This window comes from Buteo buteo, chromosome 4, assembly GCF_964188355.1.
Source record: "Buteo buteo chromosome 4, bButBut1.hap1.1, whole genome shotgun sequence".
In the NCBI taxonomy this organism is placed as follows: Eukaryota; Metazoa; Chordata; class Aves; order Accipitriformes; family Accipitridae; genus Buteo; species Buteo buteo.
Genome location: NC_134174.1, coordinates 4013941 through 4037823, shown reverse-complemented (window position 1 = coordinate 4037823; position 23883 = coordinate 4013941). Strand labels below are relative to the sequence as shown.

Here is a 23883-nt window from a genome sequence, read left to right as displayed (position 1 = left end):
CATCAATGGATCTGACAGCTGTGGGCAATACTGCCATCTCACACCTCAGCCAGAAATTCAAACTCAGAAAAAGTATCATTATTAATACTTTCTCCAGACCTCCCAGAGACCTTGCAGTGTCAATACTGAAATGGAATATATATTGCTAGAAATGTAAGAAATATGTGATTACATCTCTAGGTTACAGACTTTTCCACTGAAATTTACCAAAGTGAGGAAAAATAGGCTAAACTACCAACCACTCAAGTCACACCAAGCTGTTCCTCACAATCAACATTACCTTTACGTTGTCTTTACATTTAATTTGAAATTCCACTCTCATTTTACCCTTGTAGGTCACCCACAAAACTACACCTTCATTTCACCCAAAGAGACACTGCAAGCCTTCTCCTTGCTTTTCACCAGGCCACATTGATCCGGATCGCTCGTTCTGAAGCACCACAAAGACTGACAACAACTCTCTGCAAGTGAAGACACTCACCAGTTCAGAAGACTGAAATACCAGGGTGGGATTCAATTCACCCAATTTCAAATGTCTACCATGGGTCTATAAGCATTCTGGGTGTCTAACCCTCCCCACTACAGCCACAGAAGAGCTATCGACCTGGAAGAATGCAGACCAGCAATTCATCTCACCGCATGAAGATGCTTACAGTAGGGTGAACCAATCTGGTCTTTCAACTTCACTGCTGTGGGCAGCATCCACCACTAAACATTAGTCTGGTGCCATTGTGGATAGTGTAGAATTTTCCAGCAGGATGAGAGCCACAACCCCGTATGGAGAAATTTTGTGGTAGGACCTGCATCACATCATCTGACTGACTTGAGTATCTCAACATGCATGTAAGTTCATGAAGCTCAAACCCTCCTCCTTCCAACAAAAGCACAGAAAGAAAGAAAAGACACAAAAATAAGTTCAGCAGGACAGACAGGCTTCCCAGTTCTAGCCTGTAGGGGAAGATAACATCATGGCCCCATGAAGGTAGCTGACAGTTATCAGTAACAAACGTCACCTCTTGAGATTAAGGTGGACGAATTGTAGGATTTCAGAGAGACAGATAAATTCTCAGTATTGTCAATGTGATGTAAACACTGTATTTTTAAGACACTATTGATTACCACTTCTTCAAACAACTCCGAAAACCCACAAGAGAAGCAAGACTTGACCCAGTCCTGAACTGTGTACAGCATCTTCACTGCTGAAGAGTGACTGCATTACTGATTACAATGCAGTCAAGTTCAGCATTTGAAACATTAGTTTTCTCTATTTTTATTTATGCAACCAAAAAAACCCCCTGTTTGAGCAGGACAGTTGGACTAGATGACCTTCGTTAGGTCCCTTCTAACCTCAAGCATTCTGTGATTAAGAAAAAAAAGGAAGCTTCTTTCAAGAAAAATAAAAAGAACAGGCAAAAAGGTGAAGATTTTTGGGGGCTGACAGCTTGCTAAAGACCCCATATTGCATATGGAAGAACAGGGTAAATGTAACTTTAATAAAAAAAAAAAAAAAGATAAGGTAAGGAAGCACACAAAAGCATGCCCTTCAACAAGTGAAGTCATACTAGGATGCCAGGAAAAAAAGAGAAACTTTAGCAAACTAAATGCAAAATTGTTGTATTTCAACCATGCTCAACAGGACAAGGCCACATGGGGGGGGGGGGGGGGGAACCTAAAAAATAACTTCTTTGCTACATGAAAACCCAAATGAATTCACCGTTTAGTACCTAACAGTTTAGGGAACTTCCAGCACTGGAATCTGCCTGCAGAGCAGGCAAGGAAAGAGTATCCTCTCTGGTCTGTTGAGAGCTGTTAACTGACAAAGCCTACCAGTAATAAAATAGCCAGGAGCACATGTACTCAGCCAGATTTCTAAGGAAACCAAAATACTGAAAATGCCAGCTGATGGACTGCAATATGCAGGTCACACACATGAGGGCTCTGAAGGAGCTCTGATTAATTGGATATTGGGAGTCCCCAAGAAACTACCAAATTCTCTAAAAGCTCTTAAAGAAAACTCAGCTGTAGTGCAGTAAGGAGGAAAGTCTAATTAATGAACAGTTAATTAACATGCTAAGAACATATCCGTTTACACACACACACAAAAGTGGACTCCTATACAGTTCTGTAGTTAGACTTCTCTCATTTAACTTAATCATAAAATATGCTGAAAAGGATACAATGTAAGGTCACAGGTCTATTAAAGCATTAAGTGCATCAAAGCAGTTATCCTCAGTCCTTTCTTCCAACTAGTTACTATACAGCGTGGCTCAGAGAGAAAATGGAAGGCCGTGCATTTGGGAAAAAATAACTAACTACACATAGAAAGTGATGGGTTCTAAATTAGTTTTGCCTGATTAGGAAAGACCTTGAAGTCACTGTAGATAGCTTTATGAAAACACAATTTTCACAGGGATTGATAAGAGGACCAGTGAAAAAGCAAACAAAATTTCAGGAGTAATTAGGAAGGGAACAGAGACCGTAATAGGAAGCAGCAGTGTGACACTGTGACACTGCATTTGTCTGCAGCATGCTCGTATCCTGAACTCTGCACAATGTTTTGGTCCCTCCGTCTTAGAAAGGAGGTAACACACCAGTGTACAGAACAGCAAAGATGAGACTGAGGGAGCAGCTTGCACACAAGGAGAGATGAAATCAAGCAAGATTCCTTAGCCTGCAAAAGAAAGGACTGAAGAGAGATTGGATAGGGGTTAGAGAAGCACTACAAGAACAAGAGACGGACCTATCACACAAACACTTTGAAACAAGAAGCCTTTTTCACAAGGTGAATACAGCTCTAGGACATCTAGGACAACAAAATGGGTTCACATTAGACAAATTCGTGGAGGCAAACATGGAGTTGTGATACAGCTCAGGACTCCCTAACTGCAGGTTTCTGGAAGGATGCGTGACTATGCTGTGGGATGCAGAACTAGGTTCCCTCTTCTTGCACACTTCCGTAAGCTGCAGCTACAGGCTATCATTGGAAAAATGTTTTTATGCTACAGGTCCTTTTGATCTGACTCAATTTTCTTATTACTGCATTAGCTGTTTGCTATGCTAACATCAGAAATCAAGAGCAAGTAACAGTTCTATTGCTACAGTAATTTCCTCATCATCTAAAACTAGTGTATATTTATGATTGTTGAGATTTATTCAACTGCTTAATTTCCCTTATTCAACACTGTTTTCTATAGACTGGTAATGCAGAGAGTGATAAACCAGTAACTTCCAACCAAGTTGCTTTTGAGACTAAAACCCCAGAAAACGAAAAAAGCTACGCTGTGAACATAGGTCTGGCCCTTTTAAACATTACAGCAATCATTCTCAATCATCCAAAAAGGTGAATCCCTTCCCTGCTGCATCCTTTTCAAAGGTGAAATTACAAATACACAGCTGATGAAGAATGACATTATATCTTACATATGAAATTATCCATTCCTACAAAGATTTTTACAATGCTTCCACATTTACAAGTGTACCAAAACACCACAGTGAAATTACTACAAATTCAACTGTGCCACGTGCAAAATCAGGCATACCCACTTTTGCTTTTGGCAGGACTTGGTGCAATTTCAGCTCTTCTTTCCACGGGTGTCTGTGCTGGGATCTGTTCCCAGCACTCTTCAATGAATTCATAAATGACATGAAAAGGGCTCAACAGTGAGATGACAACATCTGTTGATGATACTAAGTTATTCACAGTAGCAACGACAGTAAATGAGTAGGAAAAACTGAAAAAGGACTGCATGCAGATTACTGACTGGACAATAAAATGCATCAGTGAAATTCAGCAGTGAAATTCATGAAGTATCTAAATGAAATTAAGTGTGAAGGAGGAGGTGGTCAAAGTCGTCCTAACTTCATGTATAGGTCTACAGGCTCTGAACTGACTGAACACTTGGAGCAGGCTGAGGTCTAGAAAGCTGTGATTGTCATGGAGATAGTACATAGGGATTAATTACTTCCATCTCTTCCAGTACAAGAAGTGGATTGTAAACCAAGTTCAGGTTCAACACTTAACAAAATACGGTTCCTCACCCAACAGGCTGTTATGTGAGTTAAGCTGTGGAACCAGAAAGTATTACACTTCCTAATACTTCTCATGGCTTGGAAGGGAGATTTAACAAATTGCAAACACAAGTACAGTACACATGGGGCGGGGGGGGGACGGGGACGGGACACATCCAGTTCATTAAATCCCTGTACTACAGATGTCCAGAGATTGAATAGCATGTAGAAGGAGGATCCTATGTTCTCGTTCTGTTCCTGTGCTTCTCAGTTACCCACCTTTGGCTACTGCTGGAGACAAAAATACTGCTCTAGATGCGTGTACGAGAACAGCTGCTCTTCTAGTCTTACATTCATTACCTCTCTGTAAGTCATTTTGTCTAGCACAGGTATAAGGTCCCAAAAAACTGTCAGATGTTAGCACCTCTTCCTTGCCTGTGACAAATATCCAAACATTCACTGTGAAAAGCAATCTAAAGTCACATTCCACCTCTTGACCAAATATGATTCTGTAATTCTGAAGTCTTTCTTTTATTTTTTAATACCAGGAAAAAGCAAAGATACCCAATCTAGCAGGAATCCAAATCACAAAGGGGGAGTTGTAAGTAGATTAATACAAGCAATTCTGCTGCTAAAAAAATATGTATATATTTTATCAGTTATTTCATTGATTCCAAAGTGGGCTAAACTGGTCCTAGAGTGACAATAGAGTGGACTTTTTATTCTATTCTGGACTTTCTGCGTAATTTGTCAGGGAAAGTCCTCTGGACTACACTGAAAAAGCATATCCAAAATGCACAGCAGTAATAGCTGGTGGGGATAAAGGGAAATTGTGACTAAGCATAAGGTCTATCATCTAGAGAATTCTATTTGCAAAACCATTAAAATGGCGATGCTCATTTGATCCTGTCATGGTTTAACCCCAGCCAGCAACTAAGCACCACGCAGCCACTTCGTTCACTCCCCCCCCATCCAGTGGGATGGGGGAGAGAATAGGGAAAAAGCGAAACTCATGGGTTGAGATAAAGACAGTTTAATAGGACAGAAAGGAAGAAAATAATTATAATGAATTATACTAATAACAGTAATAATAATTAAAATATGACAATAATAGTAATAAAAGAATTGAAATATTTAAAAAAAAAAAAGTGAGGCACAATGCAATCGCTCACCACTTGCTGACCGATGCTCACCTACATCCCAAGCAGTGAACTGCCCCCCACAGCCAACTCCCCCCAGTTTACATACCAGGCATGACATCACATGGTATGGAATATTCCTTTGCCCAGTTTGGGTCAGCTGCCCTGGCTGTGTCCCCTCCCAACTTCTTGCGCCCCTCCAGCCTTCTTGCTGGCTGAGCATGAGAAGCTGAAAAATCCTTGACTTAGTATAAACACTACTCAGCAACAAGTGAAAACATCGGTGTTATCAGCATTATTCTCATACTAAATCCAAAACATAGCACTATACCAACTACTAGAAAGAAAATTGACTTTTATCCCAGCCAAAACCAGGACAGATCCCCATAAACCATTCATCTACCCAAGTACAGCAAAACAGTTCTCTCACTTTGAAAGGGTGTTGTGATTGCTGTCACTGTAACTGCTCTTAGAACAGTGGCTAGTCACTCGGAAGGCTATGCACAATACAGTGGAGTACAAGGCATTTTACTGGAGTTTCACATTTTTATAGTGGTACTGACAGGCAAAAATAGTGTCCTGTATTGATGCATCTGGGAAACTACTACCACTTTTGGGCAGGTGATTTTTAACTCTCTTCTGATCTCCAAGGAGCCAGAGAGCAAAGAGACAGTTCCAAAAACCTTAAGATACACAACTTTAGACCGTGTCCCAGTGACTGATATTCCGAGAGATTTTTCTTCTTCTCTGGGAAGGTGAAAATCTTTTCTACAAGATCTTAATGAGATGCTTGATGTATCTGCCCAGCCTGATATACCCTAAACCTCCAGAGATGTAGGGATCAGGTCTCCAAAATAAAGCCTAGGCAAAGGGGTCCATTCATTATTTAAGTTCCCTCTTCCACTAACTGGAAGGTGACTTGCTGCTTATTGCTCTTTCCCTAAATTTCCTCTACATTTTTACTCTAGGCTCCTCTTGCTAGAAGGAAAAACTCCCTTTGAAAAATCCCAACCTGAAAAATCACCTGGATTTCCAAGGAACAAGAGGAAAGTTATCTATTCTAGGCAACAGTCCTATTTACTTAACAAAATTAATGGATATTTTAATGAGACTTTCAGATTACCACACTGTAATTGACTCTTTTGATACAGTTATTCTGATGGTATAGAAACAGGGGAAAAATGGAAACACAGTATCAAAATAATCTTTAAGAAAATTACCGTATCACTATTTCCCTCTTTTTTTTTTTTTCTTTCAAAAGGACTTCACATTACTCCAACATGGAGCATAACATAAGTCTTCTGTTACAGGAAGAGGAGTACAAAGAAAGTTTTACTTTTTATGGGTGCATGTAGCACTAATTCTTAATAGCCAAGGCTACAAAAACAACTTCTATGTTGACATGTACTATATCACTTTAAGAAATTAAAATTATTGAGCAAATCACTGCTCCTAAGTTTCTACTCCCCTTCAGTCCTGTAAAACTTCAGGGATGAAGATTATTAAAACATTAGCTATATACAGGACATTAGAAATCAATTCTGCCTGGCCACTATATTTTCTTTCTCACAGCACAGCTGCCTAAATTTAGCATGCATGTTTTTATTTCTCTTAGAAACTATGTTAACAAACTCCGTGCGGCTCTCCTTTATCCTTGATACTGAACCACAGGCTTGTATATGAAGTCTAGAAAAATTGCCAGGGTCAAACATCCAAGCTTGGAAAAGGAAGACCATCAAGTGGGTTGTACCAGTAATCAAGTGCAACTCCACTTAGCATGGAAAGCTCTGGATTGGGAATGAAATATAGAGAAAAAAGCATAGATGACTTGCACATATAAATGCATGTAATTACGCACTTGAAGTGTCTAAAATGTGAAGATATCTAGGCTAAATTACTGTTCCAGGCTGAACCATCTATGGAAAGAAAGGTTCCTTTCCAGAGGTACCTTTTTAGAGGCAAGTCATCCACTTCAAGGGGGTCTGGAACAGGTACCTTCAGGGAGCTGTTCATCCTACCTGCTTTTCACCACCTGCTTCAGCAGTACCTGGAAATCTAGGTTTCCTGAAAAGAATCTCACCGACAGTATTTGAGATAAAACAGAAAAAGTGAGGTACTTGCATTTGTTTAGTGTATTTTCTAGGGGTGTCCAAAATGAAACTTCTCCTCTGTGTACACTCTTGGGAATCCTGCACTACTTCACGTGATTGCTACTTAGCTATTATATTAGTCTTACACAAACACACACATATGCTCTTCCACAGCTATGTACTTCCATCTCTGAGAGTTGCTTATGCTTCTTGGAAAGCGAAAGATTTGGATCCGCACACACTGACTACCCTTACACTACTTGCACCATCTCTCATTTTTGTATCATCTTCACTGTGCCCGGTGCAGGTACTTTACCAGCATACTCCTTTCACATGTGAAAACAGTATTTGTCTCAAAAAACATTTTCCTCAGCTCCATACTGAAAGGAACTGAGCAGTCTGAAGAATTCCTTCAAAACAAAAATCAATTTGGCAGTTAAGCCATGGTGACAATGAACCAATGAACTGGAAATCAAGTATTAGGGTTGAAAATTGCAGTTGTACTTAGTACCTACAAGTATTAGCTTCTGAAATTCTGTAATAGCTGTAAAAGGTAACAGTTATTACTGGATAGGTTCTATTTGTATTACCTCAAATCACAAAGCTGCCATCCCGCAATACTTATTTCTTCTTGGACCCACCGTATCTAAAAACAATGATCCTCTTGTGCTGTGGAAGGGATGGAATGTGAAATCCCATCCACATCCCAACAGAATCCCACAAACATTTTGGCAGTAAAAATTTATTATGTAAAGCCCAAATGGCATCCCAAATATTTCTACTTCAAAATATAGAAATCATTTTTTTCCTTAAAATAAGCTACACAAAAGCATCATGCCTAAAATTAACTATACAAAAGCATCAAGCTAGGTAACCAGACTTAACTGAACAGTTATTTGGACTATGGGAAGAATGTGAATGTGGCTTTCTCTATTTAACTTCATTGTCAAAAATGAGTAATATTTTTCTATTCAAATATATTTGAATGACTGGCAGAGAAGGAAGATATAATAAGCAGATACATCCAGTAATGTATTATACTTCAAGAAGAACTTTTCCAGTTATCTAGAGCCTACAGCTTTACCATAAACTTTTGTAGCAACGTTTCAAACTTCCACAACTAAATTTGCTGGTTTTGTTATTCTTTGTTATTCTAACAGTTCTTTTGCTTACCTTTTGATTTCTCCACTATGCAGTTTCAGCTCTGAATCTGGGAATGTGGTCTTCAGAATGGTTTTAGCTGCTGCTTCACCAAAGAAACTAAACCTGATTATCGGTTCAGTTTCAACATCAACTTAATCACTGCATACCCTTTAAGCTATGGGATGAAGATCGATCCTTGATTCTGACTGTCATTTTGCAGTGAGCCCACTCCTATATTCCTTTTATATCTATCACTTCACTGAATGCCAAAGAAATCTCAGTGTACTTGGCATGAAGGCTGCACTTCCTATATTTATGCTCCCACTAATGTATGCTCCATTTTAGTCCCTACCAGCTTAAAATCATCTGTGGGGAAAGACAGCATAAAGTACAAAACAGTTCATGCAACTGTTTTACTGATACGAAATATTGTTCACCCACATTGCCTTTCCATCATCATCTTTCTCCTGGATTTTCTGTTTAAACATACCCAAAAAATTAACATAGAAAGATCCATGGTAATTTTCTTAAGTGAACAGTATACAGTCATATTAGGATTGTTGCTCCTACTCAAACTTTCAGTACCTCCAGAAAATAAATCAGTACTTTTTAATTGTACTACCTTAACTTTGCTGGCAGAAACACATTTGATTCTTCAAGGCAGATGAAAATGAAGTGCTCTCTCCAGGCAAGAATTCCTTCTATCTGGCATACTAACACTTCAACCTTTTTAATTATTCCACAGGTGGTTGCCTTGGAAACTGCCAAGTAGCTCTTGGATTTGAGGGATCCAGCATGAGAAAGTAACAAGCCTTTGTAGCCACGGCATTCGGATCTGCATTGGCTGCAGCAGCAGGGTAACAGAACTGTCGTGAAAACCTGAAAGAGATGGTTAAAATTAGGAGAGATTAATTATATTGCTCAATTCTTCAAAAGTAAAATACAATGAATGTTGATAGCCCCTGAACAGTGGATACAAACTAGGCTTCAGAGAAGCATTGCTTGTGTAGTTTTCCAGCACAGCACGGAATTTCACCTTCAGGAGGACAGCACTAAAATGTTGATGCCGAAGGAGCTCACAAGTTCAGTTTTCAAGATCAAGCAATATGAGACTTTCCTCAGCTTCAATAGAGACCTTCCTAAGTGTCTGGTCAACTGCCTGAAATTCAGTGCTATTGTTTTTCTTTGAATAAAAATAGAGTAACTATAAATAGCTCTCATCATGAATGCTGAATCACTGCATTTTGTATCATACAGCAAATTGCTTCAAACTTCATTTAACTGCAAAACTAGGGAAGTTTTGTTTGCTTAAAACACAATTAAAAGCCTACCAAAGCACCTAATTCTGCATTCATATAGCTTGTCTAAAAGTACACAACATTTTCCTTTCCCTTTTTCATAATTTCAAAAGCTGACCATGTGTACGTTGGGAAAAAAAAAAAAAAAAAACACCCCAAAAAACCCCACCACAAAACCAAACCAAACCCTAATTACATTTTCTGTCACTGACCAAAGTATGAATTTCAATTTTTCAAAAATCTTTTTTCTTTCTCATGTTCACTTTGTTAGCAAAAATAGATTAACAGTAAGCCATAGAAAAATAATTTTCACTAAAACTGTCAATCATGCAAATGGTCACTCCTGCACCCAGAGGCTGACTCATGAGAGATAGGAAGGATCTATTAATATGTCCAAGCTAACAATGATTTCTCAATGCCTCACTCATATACAAGTATTTTGATTATTAACAAATTGCCTGGCAGGACCTCAAGGAAGACAACACCACGGAGGTGGATTTGCCTGCACCTTTCCATAACGAGACACCTAAAAGCCACAAGAATATGTTTGTTAATTCTAGACCTGAGTTTTACGAGAACAACCTAGAGTAAATATGTATTTATTTCACAGAAAAAAATTTTAAAGTGAGGTAACAGAAATGAAAGGGTTCATGAACAATCTCCCCAGTGCCTACTCTGTCCTTCCAGGGCAGGTCCTCTCCTTCAGGCTTGCTCTCAGCCTAGCAACTCAGTACATTTCTGACTCGTAGGGAACACAACATACCCTGCTTTGGTCCCAAGGGAAAAAAACTGCTCATGTGTCTACCCCAACCCATTCCACAGTCCTCCCTTCTAGCACTCTGCTCCCGATAGGCACTTCCAAAGTCACAGCAAACCTCAGAACCACCTAAAACTAATCTTTTAACTTACTGCATAACCACCAAATTGCATTGCCACCTTCCCCCTTTCTTGCCTTCTTTTATCACTTGCTTGACTGAAAACTCGAATAGGAAACAATCTTCCATCTCTCCCTTCTTCCCTTCCTCATCCAAACCCACCAAGGTCAAAGCATGTTTAAGCAGTCCTGCATAGGTTGCCTCCTTCCTGGTGGGTTCTGTAGTTTCTCCTTGTTTCCTCCTGCACATCCTTTTCAGTCACATAACTTGCCCCTTTATGAGCAAGGTTTCTAAAAGATGAGCTGACAAGAACAGGCATTTTCTTTCCCTCGTTCATCAGCAGTTCCACAAGCGAGACCTGTTTAATCATTTCTGGATACAGCTCAGGATGAACACAAGTTTTCTCAACTCCCTTGTCCCACCAGCCCACGGTACATTGCCATCTACCTCCACCCTCTAGGAGAGGCAACCTGCCTCCCTTTCCGTCCATCAGGTTTGTTTTGGTTTGCATCTGATAGGGCATCTCCCTGCAGAATTGGCATGCCAAAATACTGTGGAATATTGAGAGCATTTTATGTGTTCCTCCTCTTCACAATTAGATATGATCTTCTGCATGTCCTGTTAATGCAGGAGAAAACCCTTCTCTTTTCCAGTCCTCTCAAGCATCTCTGACAGACTGAGCCTCCAAAGCCTCAAAATGATCCTTTTATCACAAATGGCTATGCTTCTTTTGAGGAAAAGTAGATTTCTCCTCCCTGCCTCAGGTATCGGCACCACCTTCAAGCACATCTCACTCTGTACCCGCCATCTCATTTTGTTGCTTCTCATAGGGCAGACAGAACTTTATCTACAATGTCAACTCAGAGTGTTAATCTATCACGGTTCCAGCCCAAACCTGGTACATGACCAACTGCCCAGTGTTAGTCCTTTTAAACCACTAGGATGTTTCCAAAAACAGGGCATCCAGTTCTCAACAGGCACTAATGCCTCCCATTTTCATTTGCCTTCATGTCAGGATGATACTGCTCTAAGAATATTTCAAAAGTTGTGTTGCAAGGCTTCCTCTACCTTGATTTAAATCCTACACCCTTCTAAAGGCATCTCTCAATAAGATGACTTCTAGAGTCATCACCTGTAGTAGGTGATGGAGCTACTGCAGCTTCCCTATCCTTATCATCCCATAGCAAGTAAATAATTTCAAAGGCTGTAAGACAGGTCTTGCTAGCTTTTTTTTTTTAATGCATTTTGTAAACCTTTGTAAGATGTATATGTGTTAAACATACTCATTTTAACACATACTCTTCAAATATTCTGTTTCTGTGAGCAACCCCACCCGTGCAGTGTGTTATGCTCACCATGTTCCTCCTGCTCAAGCTTCTTAATCCCAGTCCAGTCTCCGCCTATCTAGTGATCTGACTCCGTTCTTGGGTTCCCGAACTGTCTTGCTGCTCCCTATAGATAAAGGTCATGCATTGAAGCCATGAGATGAATCCAATGCCTGACTTTGATTTCTTTTAGGTTCTATAACATACATTCCTCTCAGGTGCTACAAAGATACCTGGATCAACAAGGAGCTACACTAGCTAAATTTCTGGCCAACCCTTTGAGGAAAGAGATGTCACGCTCTGCAGCTCTTTTCTAGACTTGAGGGAATGTTTCTGTGCTACTGTCTCTTCAAAATATAAATAAAATAAAATGTTCCGTCTCAGTCTTCAGAGGACATATGTCTTTGCTCACTTCCAGCTTCAGCCCCCGAGCCCAGGGCTGCCTTCAGATTCACATCTTGTCTCTGACACCACCGTTACAAGACCCTGAGTCACCAAGTGCTTGGAGGAGCTGCCTGCACTTCTTCAGAACAAGCATCTTCAAAACACTAAAAGCACTGTAAGCTCCAGAGCTTGGTGTTATTAGAAAAATACATAAAACATGGAACTCTTAAACAGTAACACTAAAGCAAGATGAATAGAAGACTTTTAAGTAACTCCCCTAGTCCACTATGGTTTCGGGTTTTTTCCAAGCTTGTTCTCAATCCATTAACAATCTAATTCTGCATAATCCCTATGCATCCCTAAAGGAAAGTCTTTGTTTCCATGTTTGAGCATTTACTGAGAATGTTTGTTTTCTCCTCCTCAGTCTCCATTCCTGACACAGGCTCCTTTCTGACCAGTCTCTACCCCATCCTCTGTGAAAAGCTGCCCCACAGAAACATGCTCAGATACTCTCACGGAACGCAGAATCTCCCTCCTACCAGAAATTTGCACCTGATGGATAATACAGCAACCAGGAGAGCACAACAGGGAACCTTCCTCCCATTGTAGTCAGCAAAGATGCAAGTAATTCAAACACCATTCATGACGCATCCTACACTGGGGTTTTCAAAAAGGACCAAGGAAAGTCAGATTGCCAAAACCTTAATTAACAAGATCCAAGTTCTTAATTCCCTTTTTCCTCTGTTGAAATTCTTGTTTCGTTTATGTCAGTAAGGTTATGTTCAAGCTACAACCATGCTTCCTAGTGCAAAGTTCTTTGTTCTGTTCTTGGTTTCACCCACAGCTGAATTAATAGGTTTGGAAAACCTAATGACCATTAATTTTAAAATTGTAGCTTCTCTAGCAAAAAAAAAAAAAAGTCTTCAAAAGTTGGTATGCACCGGACTGATACACAGCCACAACCACATTCCTTAGTGAACTAGAAAGCTGATGTTTTCTTGATAATTGTACTTTCAGCATCTGAATGAGGCACACAGACAGCTTTCACCAAGTACAAGACTTCCATTTAATTTAATGCTTCGAATGTTTTTAAAATACATATATTGTAGATCATATATATAGAAGAGCAGAGAGGCACTGTAGTGAGAGTGAGCCTCACTGCGGTCTTGGGAAAAGTTAAAGCCTCCCACTGGCTCTAAAGGCAGTTGAGTAAGGTTCCAGAAGTAATTCATCATTTGAGATTCTTTCTTAAAATTAAATTATCTATTTCAGCACTGTTTACTGATCTTCCCTTCTTATATCCTTCATTTTCTACCTGAAAAGAAGTTAAATAGTATTTTAGCAAGATATGTCAAACCTGGATACCTTTTTTGAGGAAGCTTGTCAATAATTTTGTGTGTGGTTTACTATTTGAAATATAATAAGGGGAAAATAGCAGCAATCTTCTGAGAACTTTTATGGCTGGCAAGAATTCCATCTTTTCACACAGAAAGAAAAAACTCGTATGTTGTGAAGAAAATTATTTGCTCTTTACCATGGTGGTTTTTCAAGGTTTACTTCCAAGTATTTGGTAAATAGAAAGGCATAAAGGCATCTTTCTCTCACATTATTTTGAAGCACAAACATCAGATCAGACTGCAAAGCCTTCTTTAAATTATTCCACCTCCAGTGATGATCATCACAACTTTGCTATTTTACAGCTTTACCAAGCTAATACATACCTGCACAATGAATACTGAAACAAAGATAAAAAAGAACAGGAAAGACACCTTTTTCTGTCTTCAATAAAAACCTGAAGTGAGAGTGTTAAATGAGAAATATGGGAATTGCCCCTATAAATATCACAGGGGGACAGAAAATTTTCACCCAAGCAAGTTTTTCACAGCTTCATCCAAAAAAATGTGAAAATATATGTGAAAAGAACAATCAGGGCAGACTTTGTCTGGGACGTGACTGCTCAAAAACACACATGCCAACCAGCAACCATACAAAGGGAAATGAGAAGGCAGGTAACAAAACTGGGAGACTCAGTCAAGTAGAAACAAAGACAACTGAAGAAAAGGTGCAGCAGTAAAACATCCTTAGGAAAACTGTGGCTTGGCAGCTTCAAGGAGCCTCATTTAAGATAGCTCAAAATCAGATGGTCACTTTGAAGAAGTCTGAGTTGAATGTACACTGGCAATCGGTCAAATCTCAAGTGAAGTGGCTTCCTCACTCTCAGCCTAAGTGGTGGCAACAGCTCTGACAAACTGGGCTGTTAGGAGCTCCTATGCGAAAATGGAAGCATAAAGAACAGAGCCCTCTTGCAAAACAAAACAGGCCTCTACACTGTGTTCATCAGTTCCCATGTATAAAATAAGATCTGTACCAGCTAGAACCTGTGAAGATGAACTCTTGATGAAATAATACACAATCAGATTATGCAAAAACCAAATCCATCTCAAAAGAAGACGGAATACTTTTTAGATTTAAGTAAATGTAGGTTTTGCACTGTGCTGTCAGAAGAGACATGGAATCAGCATGCTGAATGGTAAGAAATAGCTACTATATGCTTCATCCATTCAGCACTGTTGCCTAAACAATACTGGAGTCTTTTGGGAAGAAAATACAGCACAATTTTATATAACAACTTTCATTATAGCAAGAGTCACTGGTAAACTTAAATGCAAACAAAAAAATGTATTTTGACAGAACTAGAAAAAAAAAAAATCAGTCAACACTTTCAGCAGTATCTAGAAGAGATTTTTTGCCTTATGTAGGGAACAACATCTGTATGTGATGCCCCAGAAGTCTGGTATATATTCTGACTTTCTAGTTCATAGCTTCACATGCATGCACAAGGACAAACTTCAGTGTTTTGTGGTGACAGCATAGGTTTGGAGCCATTCCCTTGCCCAGAGTGGATAATCTTGTATTGCTGGGCTTGACTTGTTCCTGGGATCTCACTCTTCAGAGCTCCATCTCCTTCCTTCTGTATCTCAGAAAACCACACCTTCCCTCACACTAGAGGAAGCATAGACAACTAGTATAATGTACAACTCTGATTTGTGAACGTCAATGATGTTCTCTTACTAAAAAGCATGATACAGTATTCAAAACATGAGAGCTGACACAGAGACTTCCTACCAAATGCTCTCACAAGAGAAACAAACATACAGCAGAGAAAAAAGAAAAAAACCACACACACAAAAACCCCACATTTCCTTTACCATGAAGTTCGCCTGTTTTAGTATTAGATATCGTTCAACAGCTAGGTCTTAAAACATCCCACTACCTAATAAATATCCATTTGTATCTTTAAGATTGAGCGGATTTTCTGAAAAAATGTTTACTAAACGCAGTCCTCACATACTGGGAATTTCCACTTTCAACATGCTAACAGTGAGACTAATTTGCTTCATATAAGCCCATGTAAGTCTGAAGTCTTTTTCCCTTGGCTATTAGTTGCCAATTACTACAACACAGATACTAAAAATTTATCAACAAAATAAATGTTAATACCTTGACAATGCTTGCTTCTGAACAACTTTTACTGCATCAAGTAACTGCATTTTTTTACTCCAGCGTTCTGATGTACACCTGGTTGTGAAGTCATGATGTTAACACCATGAGGCCCAACCTACAGACGCAGAGACTCGCTGTGGGCTCCACAGCAACACGAGCCACCATTAGAACATGATTATTTCTAGCAGAAAATGGCCAAGAACCAACAGCTGAAAGCAACTCCACAGTTTCACCATCTGCTGTTGGGACAGCCAACCTCATCCATTTCTCATCCCTGACTGTTCATTCCCATCCCTGTTCCACCTCCTCGTTTGTAACATCACCCTTCATGCAGCTGTGCTATGAACTAGATCTTGGTACTGACCCTGGACAAATCTGATTTTGCTTTGCTGGTTCTGCAGTGGGTTCACTGTACAGCTGTAGGAAGATCAGGCCAGGACCATGGGCCAGCGCTCCAGCCACGCCAGCTGGCATCAAAGCAGGAACAAGCAACTGGGGGAAGCTGACTGCTTCTTTCAGCAGTTCTGCCAGTTTATGCCAGCTTAGAATTCCCATGAAACTACAGAAAACTAGAAACTAGACATATTCAAGTTAGACATGCACTAAAACACAATGAAAAAGAAGAAAGCATAGACCGTTTAACCAATAGAACAAATTACTAAGAGAGATGTTGAATCTTCATTTCTGAGTAACATCAAAATAAGACAGCCTGCCTTTCTGAAAAAGATTTTCAACAAAAGCCTGTTAATTTTTCAGTCAAACATGAGCTACTGAGCTCAAAACAGGGAGTAACAGTTACACATAATGACCTGCAATACCCTAAATGTCAGACTAAATTATCTACCAGTTCCTTCTGCCTTGTATCTTTGAAACATATATACATTTTAGTTCTCTCCCTGGTTGTGTCAGATCAGCATGCTTTAACAGTTGGAAGCAACAGAGTCAAATTTAATGATATCCCTGCTTGGAACACATCCAGGGGTTGAATCCGTTTTCCTCATGTAGAAACAAGAAGCTTTAACATTTGATCTGGAATTCATACCTCGTTAGAAGGGAAGCAGCAGAAGTCTCACTTGTTCCTGCTACCAAGCTGGTGGTGAGGGAGAAGGAGCCATGCTGTGCTAGAACTGGTTACTGACCTCGTCAAAACTCTCAGCTGTGAACGCAGTGAATGATTAATTTTGCCTGCCACAAGCAGACAGCCTCAGTCAGTAGGAATCTTCACATTCAGAAGCACTAAGTAGGAGGGTCGAATTAGAAATCTTGGCTTTCAGCATCTTTCTTTGTGCTTCAGTATGCTACGGGTGAAGGAAGATGCTTCCTCTCTGCCTCAGTAACTGTATAGTATTTCATCCTTTGCAAAAAAAAAAAAAAATCTATACATTTACAAGACGTGCAGCACTTGGCAGCATTTCACAACTGCTGAGTGACTAAGATGAGCTCATTTAACACAATTTTGAAATAAATGTATTATTTTATGTATCTAAGCCTATACATTTTGCAATGCAATGAAAGAAGAAGAGGAAGAAATGACACAGTGCATGACCTGAAGAGTGTGGCCTGCTGCCAGTGCCCACACATACTTATTCTCTCTTTTTCAGCCTCTGTCATATACACACGCCCCCTGGAAAAAAACCAATCCACTTAGGGCAGGTAGGAGCATTTTTCTAGTGCTGCCAACTTCTGCCAAAATTCTATTTTTATTTTAAGATAAAGATTACGCTCATTTAACCACAAGACAGTTAACTTAGGTAGCAACATCTGTCAGAGAAGTAGAAACGCAGCAAGCAGGTACAGAGCAGGGAATTGGGATTCTTTTAAATTCTCTCCTGCTTTGTGTGTGACCAGGGTGCCTTTCAGCAAAGTGGAATTAATCAATACCACTGGCAAACTACACTTTTAAATCCAACATGCAGAGACTGAATATGGATTGGAAAAGTGTGGTCAGGTAGTGGGGAGAACAGTCATCGATACACTGGATGTAAAAAAGTGCTGGGAGATACAAGATCATCACTTATCACACCTAACTGCTGTTTGATATTACATGCGTTAAAAACCGACTGTAAGCACATGCTGTAAATGAAGACACCACACAGAAACATCTTCACCATCAGGAGTCTTTAAAGCCCTATTACACTTTCTACACATTTACATCCTCTGTTGTAGGTTTGCTCTTTTAAGTGGCTCAGCTGTGGGACTTCAGACACAAGCTCCTCAGCAGAATGAACTGCAAGTAGCTTACACTGGAGGTAAACCAGTACAGTGTGCAAATCCAATGCTACACATGACTCCTTACCCTACTGTTTATATTGTTCAGTAATACTAACTCTGTTTCACAAAGAAAAATTCTTTCAGTGTTGTTTCTAATAACCCAAAACAAGAAAAGACATTTCATTCTTTTAGAAAATGGATACCTGAAATAATCAACCGCCAATAAATCTACAGAAAATACTAAGAGACACAAGCAGCGAAAGGACAACAGAGGAATAATTTTTCTACTGTTTAGTTCCAATACTGATGGCCAGACAGTTTCAGAATGAGATTGAGCTAGCTAGGGGACAAGTGGCAGTCTACTCATGTAACAGGCAATTCAGCAAGGGCTAATTCGTTAGGCTGAGAAACACGTCAAATTAAACCATTTCCAGCCTGGGCTGATTTGGGTGTATCATCAACACAAGCTAAAACTAGCTTGGGAATCAGAGTGCTGCAGACACTGCTGTCACTGCCGAGTAAGCATATAAGAGAGGCCAGAGGCATAAATCAAGTTAAATCCGGTAGGGAACTATGTAGGTACTAATCACATAAATATGTTTAGGGATAAAGTAAGTAAGAAATTTCTGTAGATGGACATATTTAAAAAAAAAAAAAGAAAATTCCTCTTCTGTTTTAAAAGCCGGACCCAAGTTGTTCACTGTAAAGAGATTCCTGTTTGATCAATGCTGACAACGTACTGATGGTACAGGAATTCTGAACCGCATCCGTCCCTGCACTACCACGTCTATGGTCCAAGTAATGCAAAGGTCAAGAATGAATGTACCCAGCAAACAAAAGACACCCACTCTTACATTAGAGTAACATGTGTTTACTTGATTAGTCATAAAGAAGTTAATTTGCCCCTTTGAATGACTGAAAATACCTTAAATGACTTCAGTCTTCCCTTTGCTACACAATAATTCCAGGCCTGAATCAGTTCCACAAGAGAAACTCATGTCTGACCACAACTAACGCACAAGCATTGCAAGATTTACTCGTGGAAAAATAAGGAATTGCATTGATTTAAATAAAACAATGAAATTACTGTTGTTAGTAGTAGCTGCACGCTCACAGAAATTCACTAGTTAAAGCAAAAACTACCAGCACTTTAAAAAATTTCTAGAGAAATTCTATGCAAAACCATCTGATTTGAAACAAATCACACCCTTCTGTAAGCACCAAAATAAATTGTACTCAATTATTATATGAGTAGTAAACTAACCCATTTTTCCTTTATATAAGTTGCCAAGAGAATGCTCTCTTTTTTACCCTTTATGATTTCTAGAATAAACGTCTTCAAAAACTGTCTCTGCTATACAATTGAGAGTCTGAAGCATGCCTGGTAATTCACAATCAGCAAAGCACATTTTTTATCCCTAAAAATTTAGAGATAAAAATATTTTTAAATGAAGTACAAAAATTAAAAATTAAAAAAAAAGAGAAAAAAATCACCGTAGTCATGACAACTCCATTCTGTTTCCTTCTGCTCACCCATGTCATCAATATGATACCTAAAATAATCCACAGTAATTAAACTACCGGCAAGAGACATCTACTTGTGCAGAAAATAATTCTAGAAGAACCAACACCAACAACCAATGAGCAGTATCAGCATGTGTCAGAGATGCACCATCCAGCAACGAGGCACTCGCCTCTTGGAAAAACTGAAACAGACCCTTTGCACACATCCCACCAAACCAGCAAAACTACACTGATTCTGCTGTGAAAAGATATGAGGAATCACACCTTGCACTGTACAGCTACATAAATCCCTCTCAATCATCTACCAAAGGTCTTGGGAGTCTGGGGAGGTCCCTGCTGACTGGAAGCTAGCCAATGTTATTCCAATTTACAAGAAGGGCGTAAGGAAAGACCCTGGAAACTACAGATCTGTCAGCCTAACCTCAGTTCTTGGAAAAATTACAGACATGATTACACTGGGTACTACTGAAAGGCATTTAAAGAACAACGCAATCACCAGGCACAGTCAACACCAAGGTTCACCAAGGGAAATTCCTCTTTAACTACTTTGATATCCTTCTCTAATAAGGTCACCCACCCAGTGGATGAAGGGGAGACAGTGGCTGTAGTTTTTCTGGATTTTAGTAAGGCTTTTGATACTGTCCCTCACAGTATCCTTCTGGACAAGTTGTCCAACTGTGGGATGAGCAGGTACCCAGTCTGCTGGGTGAAGAACTGGCTGAAGCACAGAGCTCAAAAGGTTGCAGTGAATGGGGCTAGATCTGGCTGGCAACCAGTCACCAGCACTGTTCCTCAGAGTTCAGTTCTAGGGCCAGTTCTGTTCAATGTATTTATCAACGATCTGGATGCAAGAGTTGAATGCACCATTAGCAAGTTTGCCGACCATACCAAACTGGGAGATGCTGTTGACTCTTGAGGGACAAGAGAGCTTGCAAAGGGATCTAGACAGATTGGAGCACTGGACTATGATTAACAGGATGAAATTTAACAAGACCAAATGCTGGATTCTGCACCTGGGACGGAGTAATGCTGGGCACAGGTAAAAACTGGGATAGGAGTGGCTGGAAAGCAGCCCTGCAGAAAGGGATTTGGGGGTGCTGGTTGACAGCAGGTTCAATACGAGTCATCAGTGAGGGCAAACCGCATCCAGGGGTGCATGAAACACAGCTTCCTGATGAGGGGATGTGGAAAGGAACGTGCTGAACTCTTCTCCCTGGGATCTAGGGTCAGGATACCTGGGAATGATTTAAAGCTGCACCAGGGGAGGTTTAGACTGGACATTAGGAGGCATTTCTTTACCAAGAGCGTGGTCAAACACTAGAACAGGCTTCCTAGAGAGGTGGTCAATGCCCCAAGCCTGTCAGTGTTTTAGAGACATTTGGACAATACCCTTAACAATGTGCTTTAACTTTTGGTCCCCCCTGAAGTGGTCAGGCAGTTGGACCAGATGATCGTTTTAAGTCCCTTACAACTGAAATATCCTCTTCTGTTCTATTCTAACATTTACACCTAGGTGCAAGCACTAAGTGGGAAAGATCCTACCTAATCATTTCAGCAGGTCACTTACAGATTTTATAGGAAGGGTTAGATGTGCACTAATTTTACCACTATGACTCAATTGTAACTTTTTCCAATTATTTCAACAGCAGGCAACATTTCCTGAGATGGTAAAGTCATTCTGGAACATCAGAACACAGCCCTGTAATTCAACATCTCTTTAATCAATCTATATGAGTATTTTAAGACTAGAAGTCAACTGCATTGCAGTTTGATTACACAAACAGAGTAAAACTCATCAGGATTATCTCTGGGATTTTAATGGCAGAGTGACCAAGGTAGCACTGTGCTGTCTATTACATGTTTAGAGTTTCATAGTACAGACTAATTTTATTCTAGCCCAATACATTCCCCTGTAACTGCTCAATGTATACGAACCAATAAAGATTCTAGATCAATAAGCATGTTAAAAAAAAAAAAAAGTGGTGCAATATTAATAATTCTCCATTCAGCCTGCAAAAGGCTATTTTGCATACACTGATTTCATTTTGGAAGACAAAAGACCCTGGATTCTACAGCTTTCTGCAGAAAAACACCACAGCACACCTGTATAAACCCAGATTTATTACAAAGCACTGTAATTGAATCACTCAAGATTGGGATTGGGATTTACCTTGCTTGACTTGGGTAACACAAGTGTCTACATCTAAACCAGCTGCCTAGGTACCCTCTGTAGGCCAAGGAAATTAGTTAAAATAGTGGAGCCTTTAGTATAGTTCATTTCACTAAATCCAGTCTCTCCATGAGAAAACAAGGAATTGCATCCTAAACTTCTTAAGGTAGCCCTTCACTGACAGTGAAGAGTTGAGTGACCTGCTCAGATACAGTCATTCACCTGCCTACACTCCTGCTCCTGGAGGGATCAGTCTCCTTAGCAACTGTAGGCTTCTCCTAGGCAAGTTCAAGGCATGCTTTTGTCCAAAACATGAAAACCTTGGCAAAAGGAAGATTCGATTTGTACTTCTGGTATCAAAAATTATATAAACAAGCCCAGAATATTAAAGACATGCTGACCCCATGGTCATCAGCCAAGGAAATAACACCGAGGACAAAGTCATTCTGCCCTCTTAGTCTGACCACAACCTTTCTCTGTTGAAAAGATGGCATTTCATCATTCCATGAGATAAATGAACCATCACATCTGATTCTATTTCCTGAAACTGCCAAGTCTTTTATACGTAACCAGGAAACAATGGATAGGCAAGAACCTTAGACAGAAGAAAGAAGTAATGAAATGTAGGTAGAAAAGTATGATTTCTCTTATGCACAACATACAGCAGTATAGGTGAGAGGGAGGTCAGCCTACAGCATTCTGAAATTACATTCTTATTAATTAGGCTATATTGCTCCCCATGTAACACAATGTGCAAGATTAAAACACCTAATACTACTTTTGTAGATATTTTACTACTCATGATCAGTTTCCAAAGATTTTATTCAGTACTCGGTCAAAAAAAAAAAAAAAAACAAACAAAAAAAACGCCACACCATAAAAACCAACCAAGGCTGTGCTTTCTACTCAAAAAACTCCTAATGTCAATCAACTACGAAGTTTTCTTAACCAAACAAACATGAAAATTATGTATTACTGAATATCTGAAACATGAAGATACAGAAAAAATCCTGTGCTGTTTTAACATGCACTTCACTAACTTTGATCTAGTGTCAGCAAGGTGTTTGACTTCTTAAGTATGCACTATCAAGTCTGATCATTGCACTCCCTTCAAAACTTCCCAGCTTGTCATTCCTGTTAGTGATTCAACTGCTTCTCAAGTATTCCGCAGAAGAGAAAAATACCCTGAACGTTACCAGGAATAACATCCTTGGAAACATGGAGACATAATTCCAGAAAAACTTATCAGTACTGTGGTTAGAAGCAAGCTGTGCAAGCTTCACACTTAGTGGCCAACAGCTCTGAAATAACTGATAATAAATGGAGTTTGAAAACTCTCTCTGTCCATCAAATTGCACTGTTTCTGTTGGAAAAAACACTTGACCAACCTTCATGCACTGAACAGACTCCAGCCCCCATTTCTATATATGCATTTATTTTATTTATTTCTACACAAGCTTTCTACTCTCTTCACAATACACAGGGATGAATATTCTCGTCTTTCCTTCATTATCCCTCTTTTCTGCCACACTCTGTTTCGATTTAAAATTGAGGAATACATCAAGACTGTTACCAAATTCAAGAAACTGATACCAGCTAATGCAAATTAACAGAAACAAATGAAGGCCCTAGAAATGGCTTCTGGAGATACCGACTGCCAAATGTCTACAGACACACTCGTGTACTTTTCCACTGCTTGGTTAAAGCTGTTAAGATGGGTCACATGAATAGACAGGAAAGCCTTCTTTAATCCCATGTTGCTTCAATTACCTTTCAACTTCAATAAACCAGCTACTCTGAACTGCAGCATCTAACATTTCCCATAAGACATTTAAAAACTAATTATAAAAACACTCTTCTGCAACCCAAGGTGCTCTATGCAACTCCTGTACTATCAAAATCTCTATCAAAATTGAACATCAGACTGATGCAGGTAAAGCTTGTATCCTAGGGCAGAACGTTAATTTCTTTGCTCCAGCTCTCAGAACTATTTACATGACTACGTAGACATGACAGATACTGGTGTTGAAATTGCTTTCCTGTTGTAACAAACCTTTTTGGTCAAAGCAAAAAATTATGTTCTAACACTAACAACAACACAACATGCAGTTAATTGTCATTCCCAAACTCATCCATTATCCCAATACTGTTACCACTTGTGGCACTTAAAATCAGAAAATCCATTTAGCAACAAAAACCTTTTTTAGTTAAA

At 39.6% G+C, this 23883-nt stretch overlaps 1 protein-coding gene across 14 annotated transcripts in view; it reads right to left on the bottom strand.

Annotated features, from left to right (window-relative positions):
* LOC142029704 (uncharacterized) overlaps positions 1-23883 on the bottom strand; it is a 131630-nt gene that overhangs the window by 84920 nt on the left and 22827 nt on the right. For all 14 annotated transcript variants that reach the window (XR_012649984.1, XR_012649985.1, XR_012649988.1 and 11 more), the window contains exon 2: positions 9003-9259. Coding sequence is in view for 4 of the 14 variants with exons in the window: in XM_075024605.1 (XP_074880706.1) it covers positions 9003-9259 (257 nt within the window). In the remaining 10 variants the exon portion in view is untranslated. The remainder of the gene's footprint in view (positions 1-9002; positions 9260-23883) is intronic.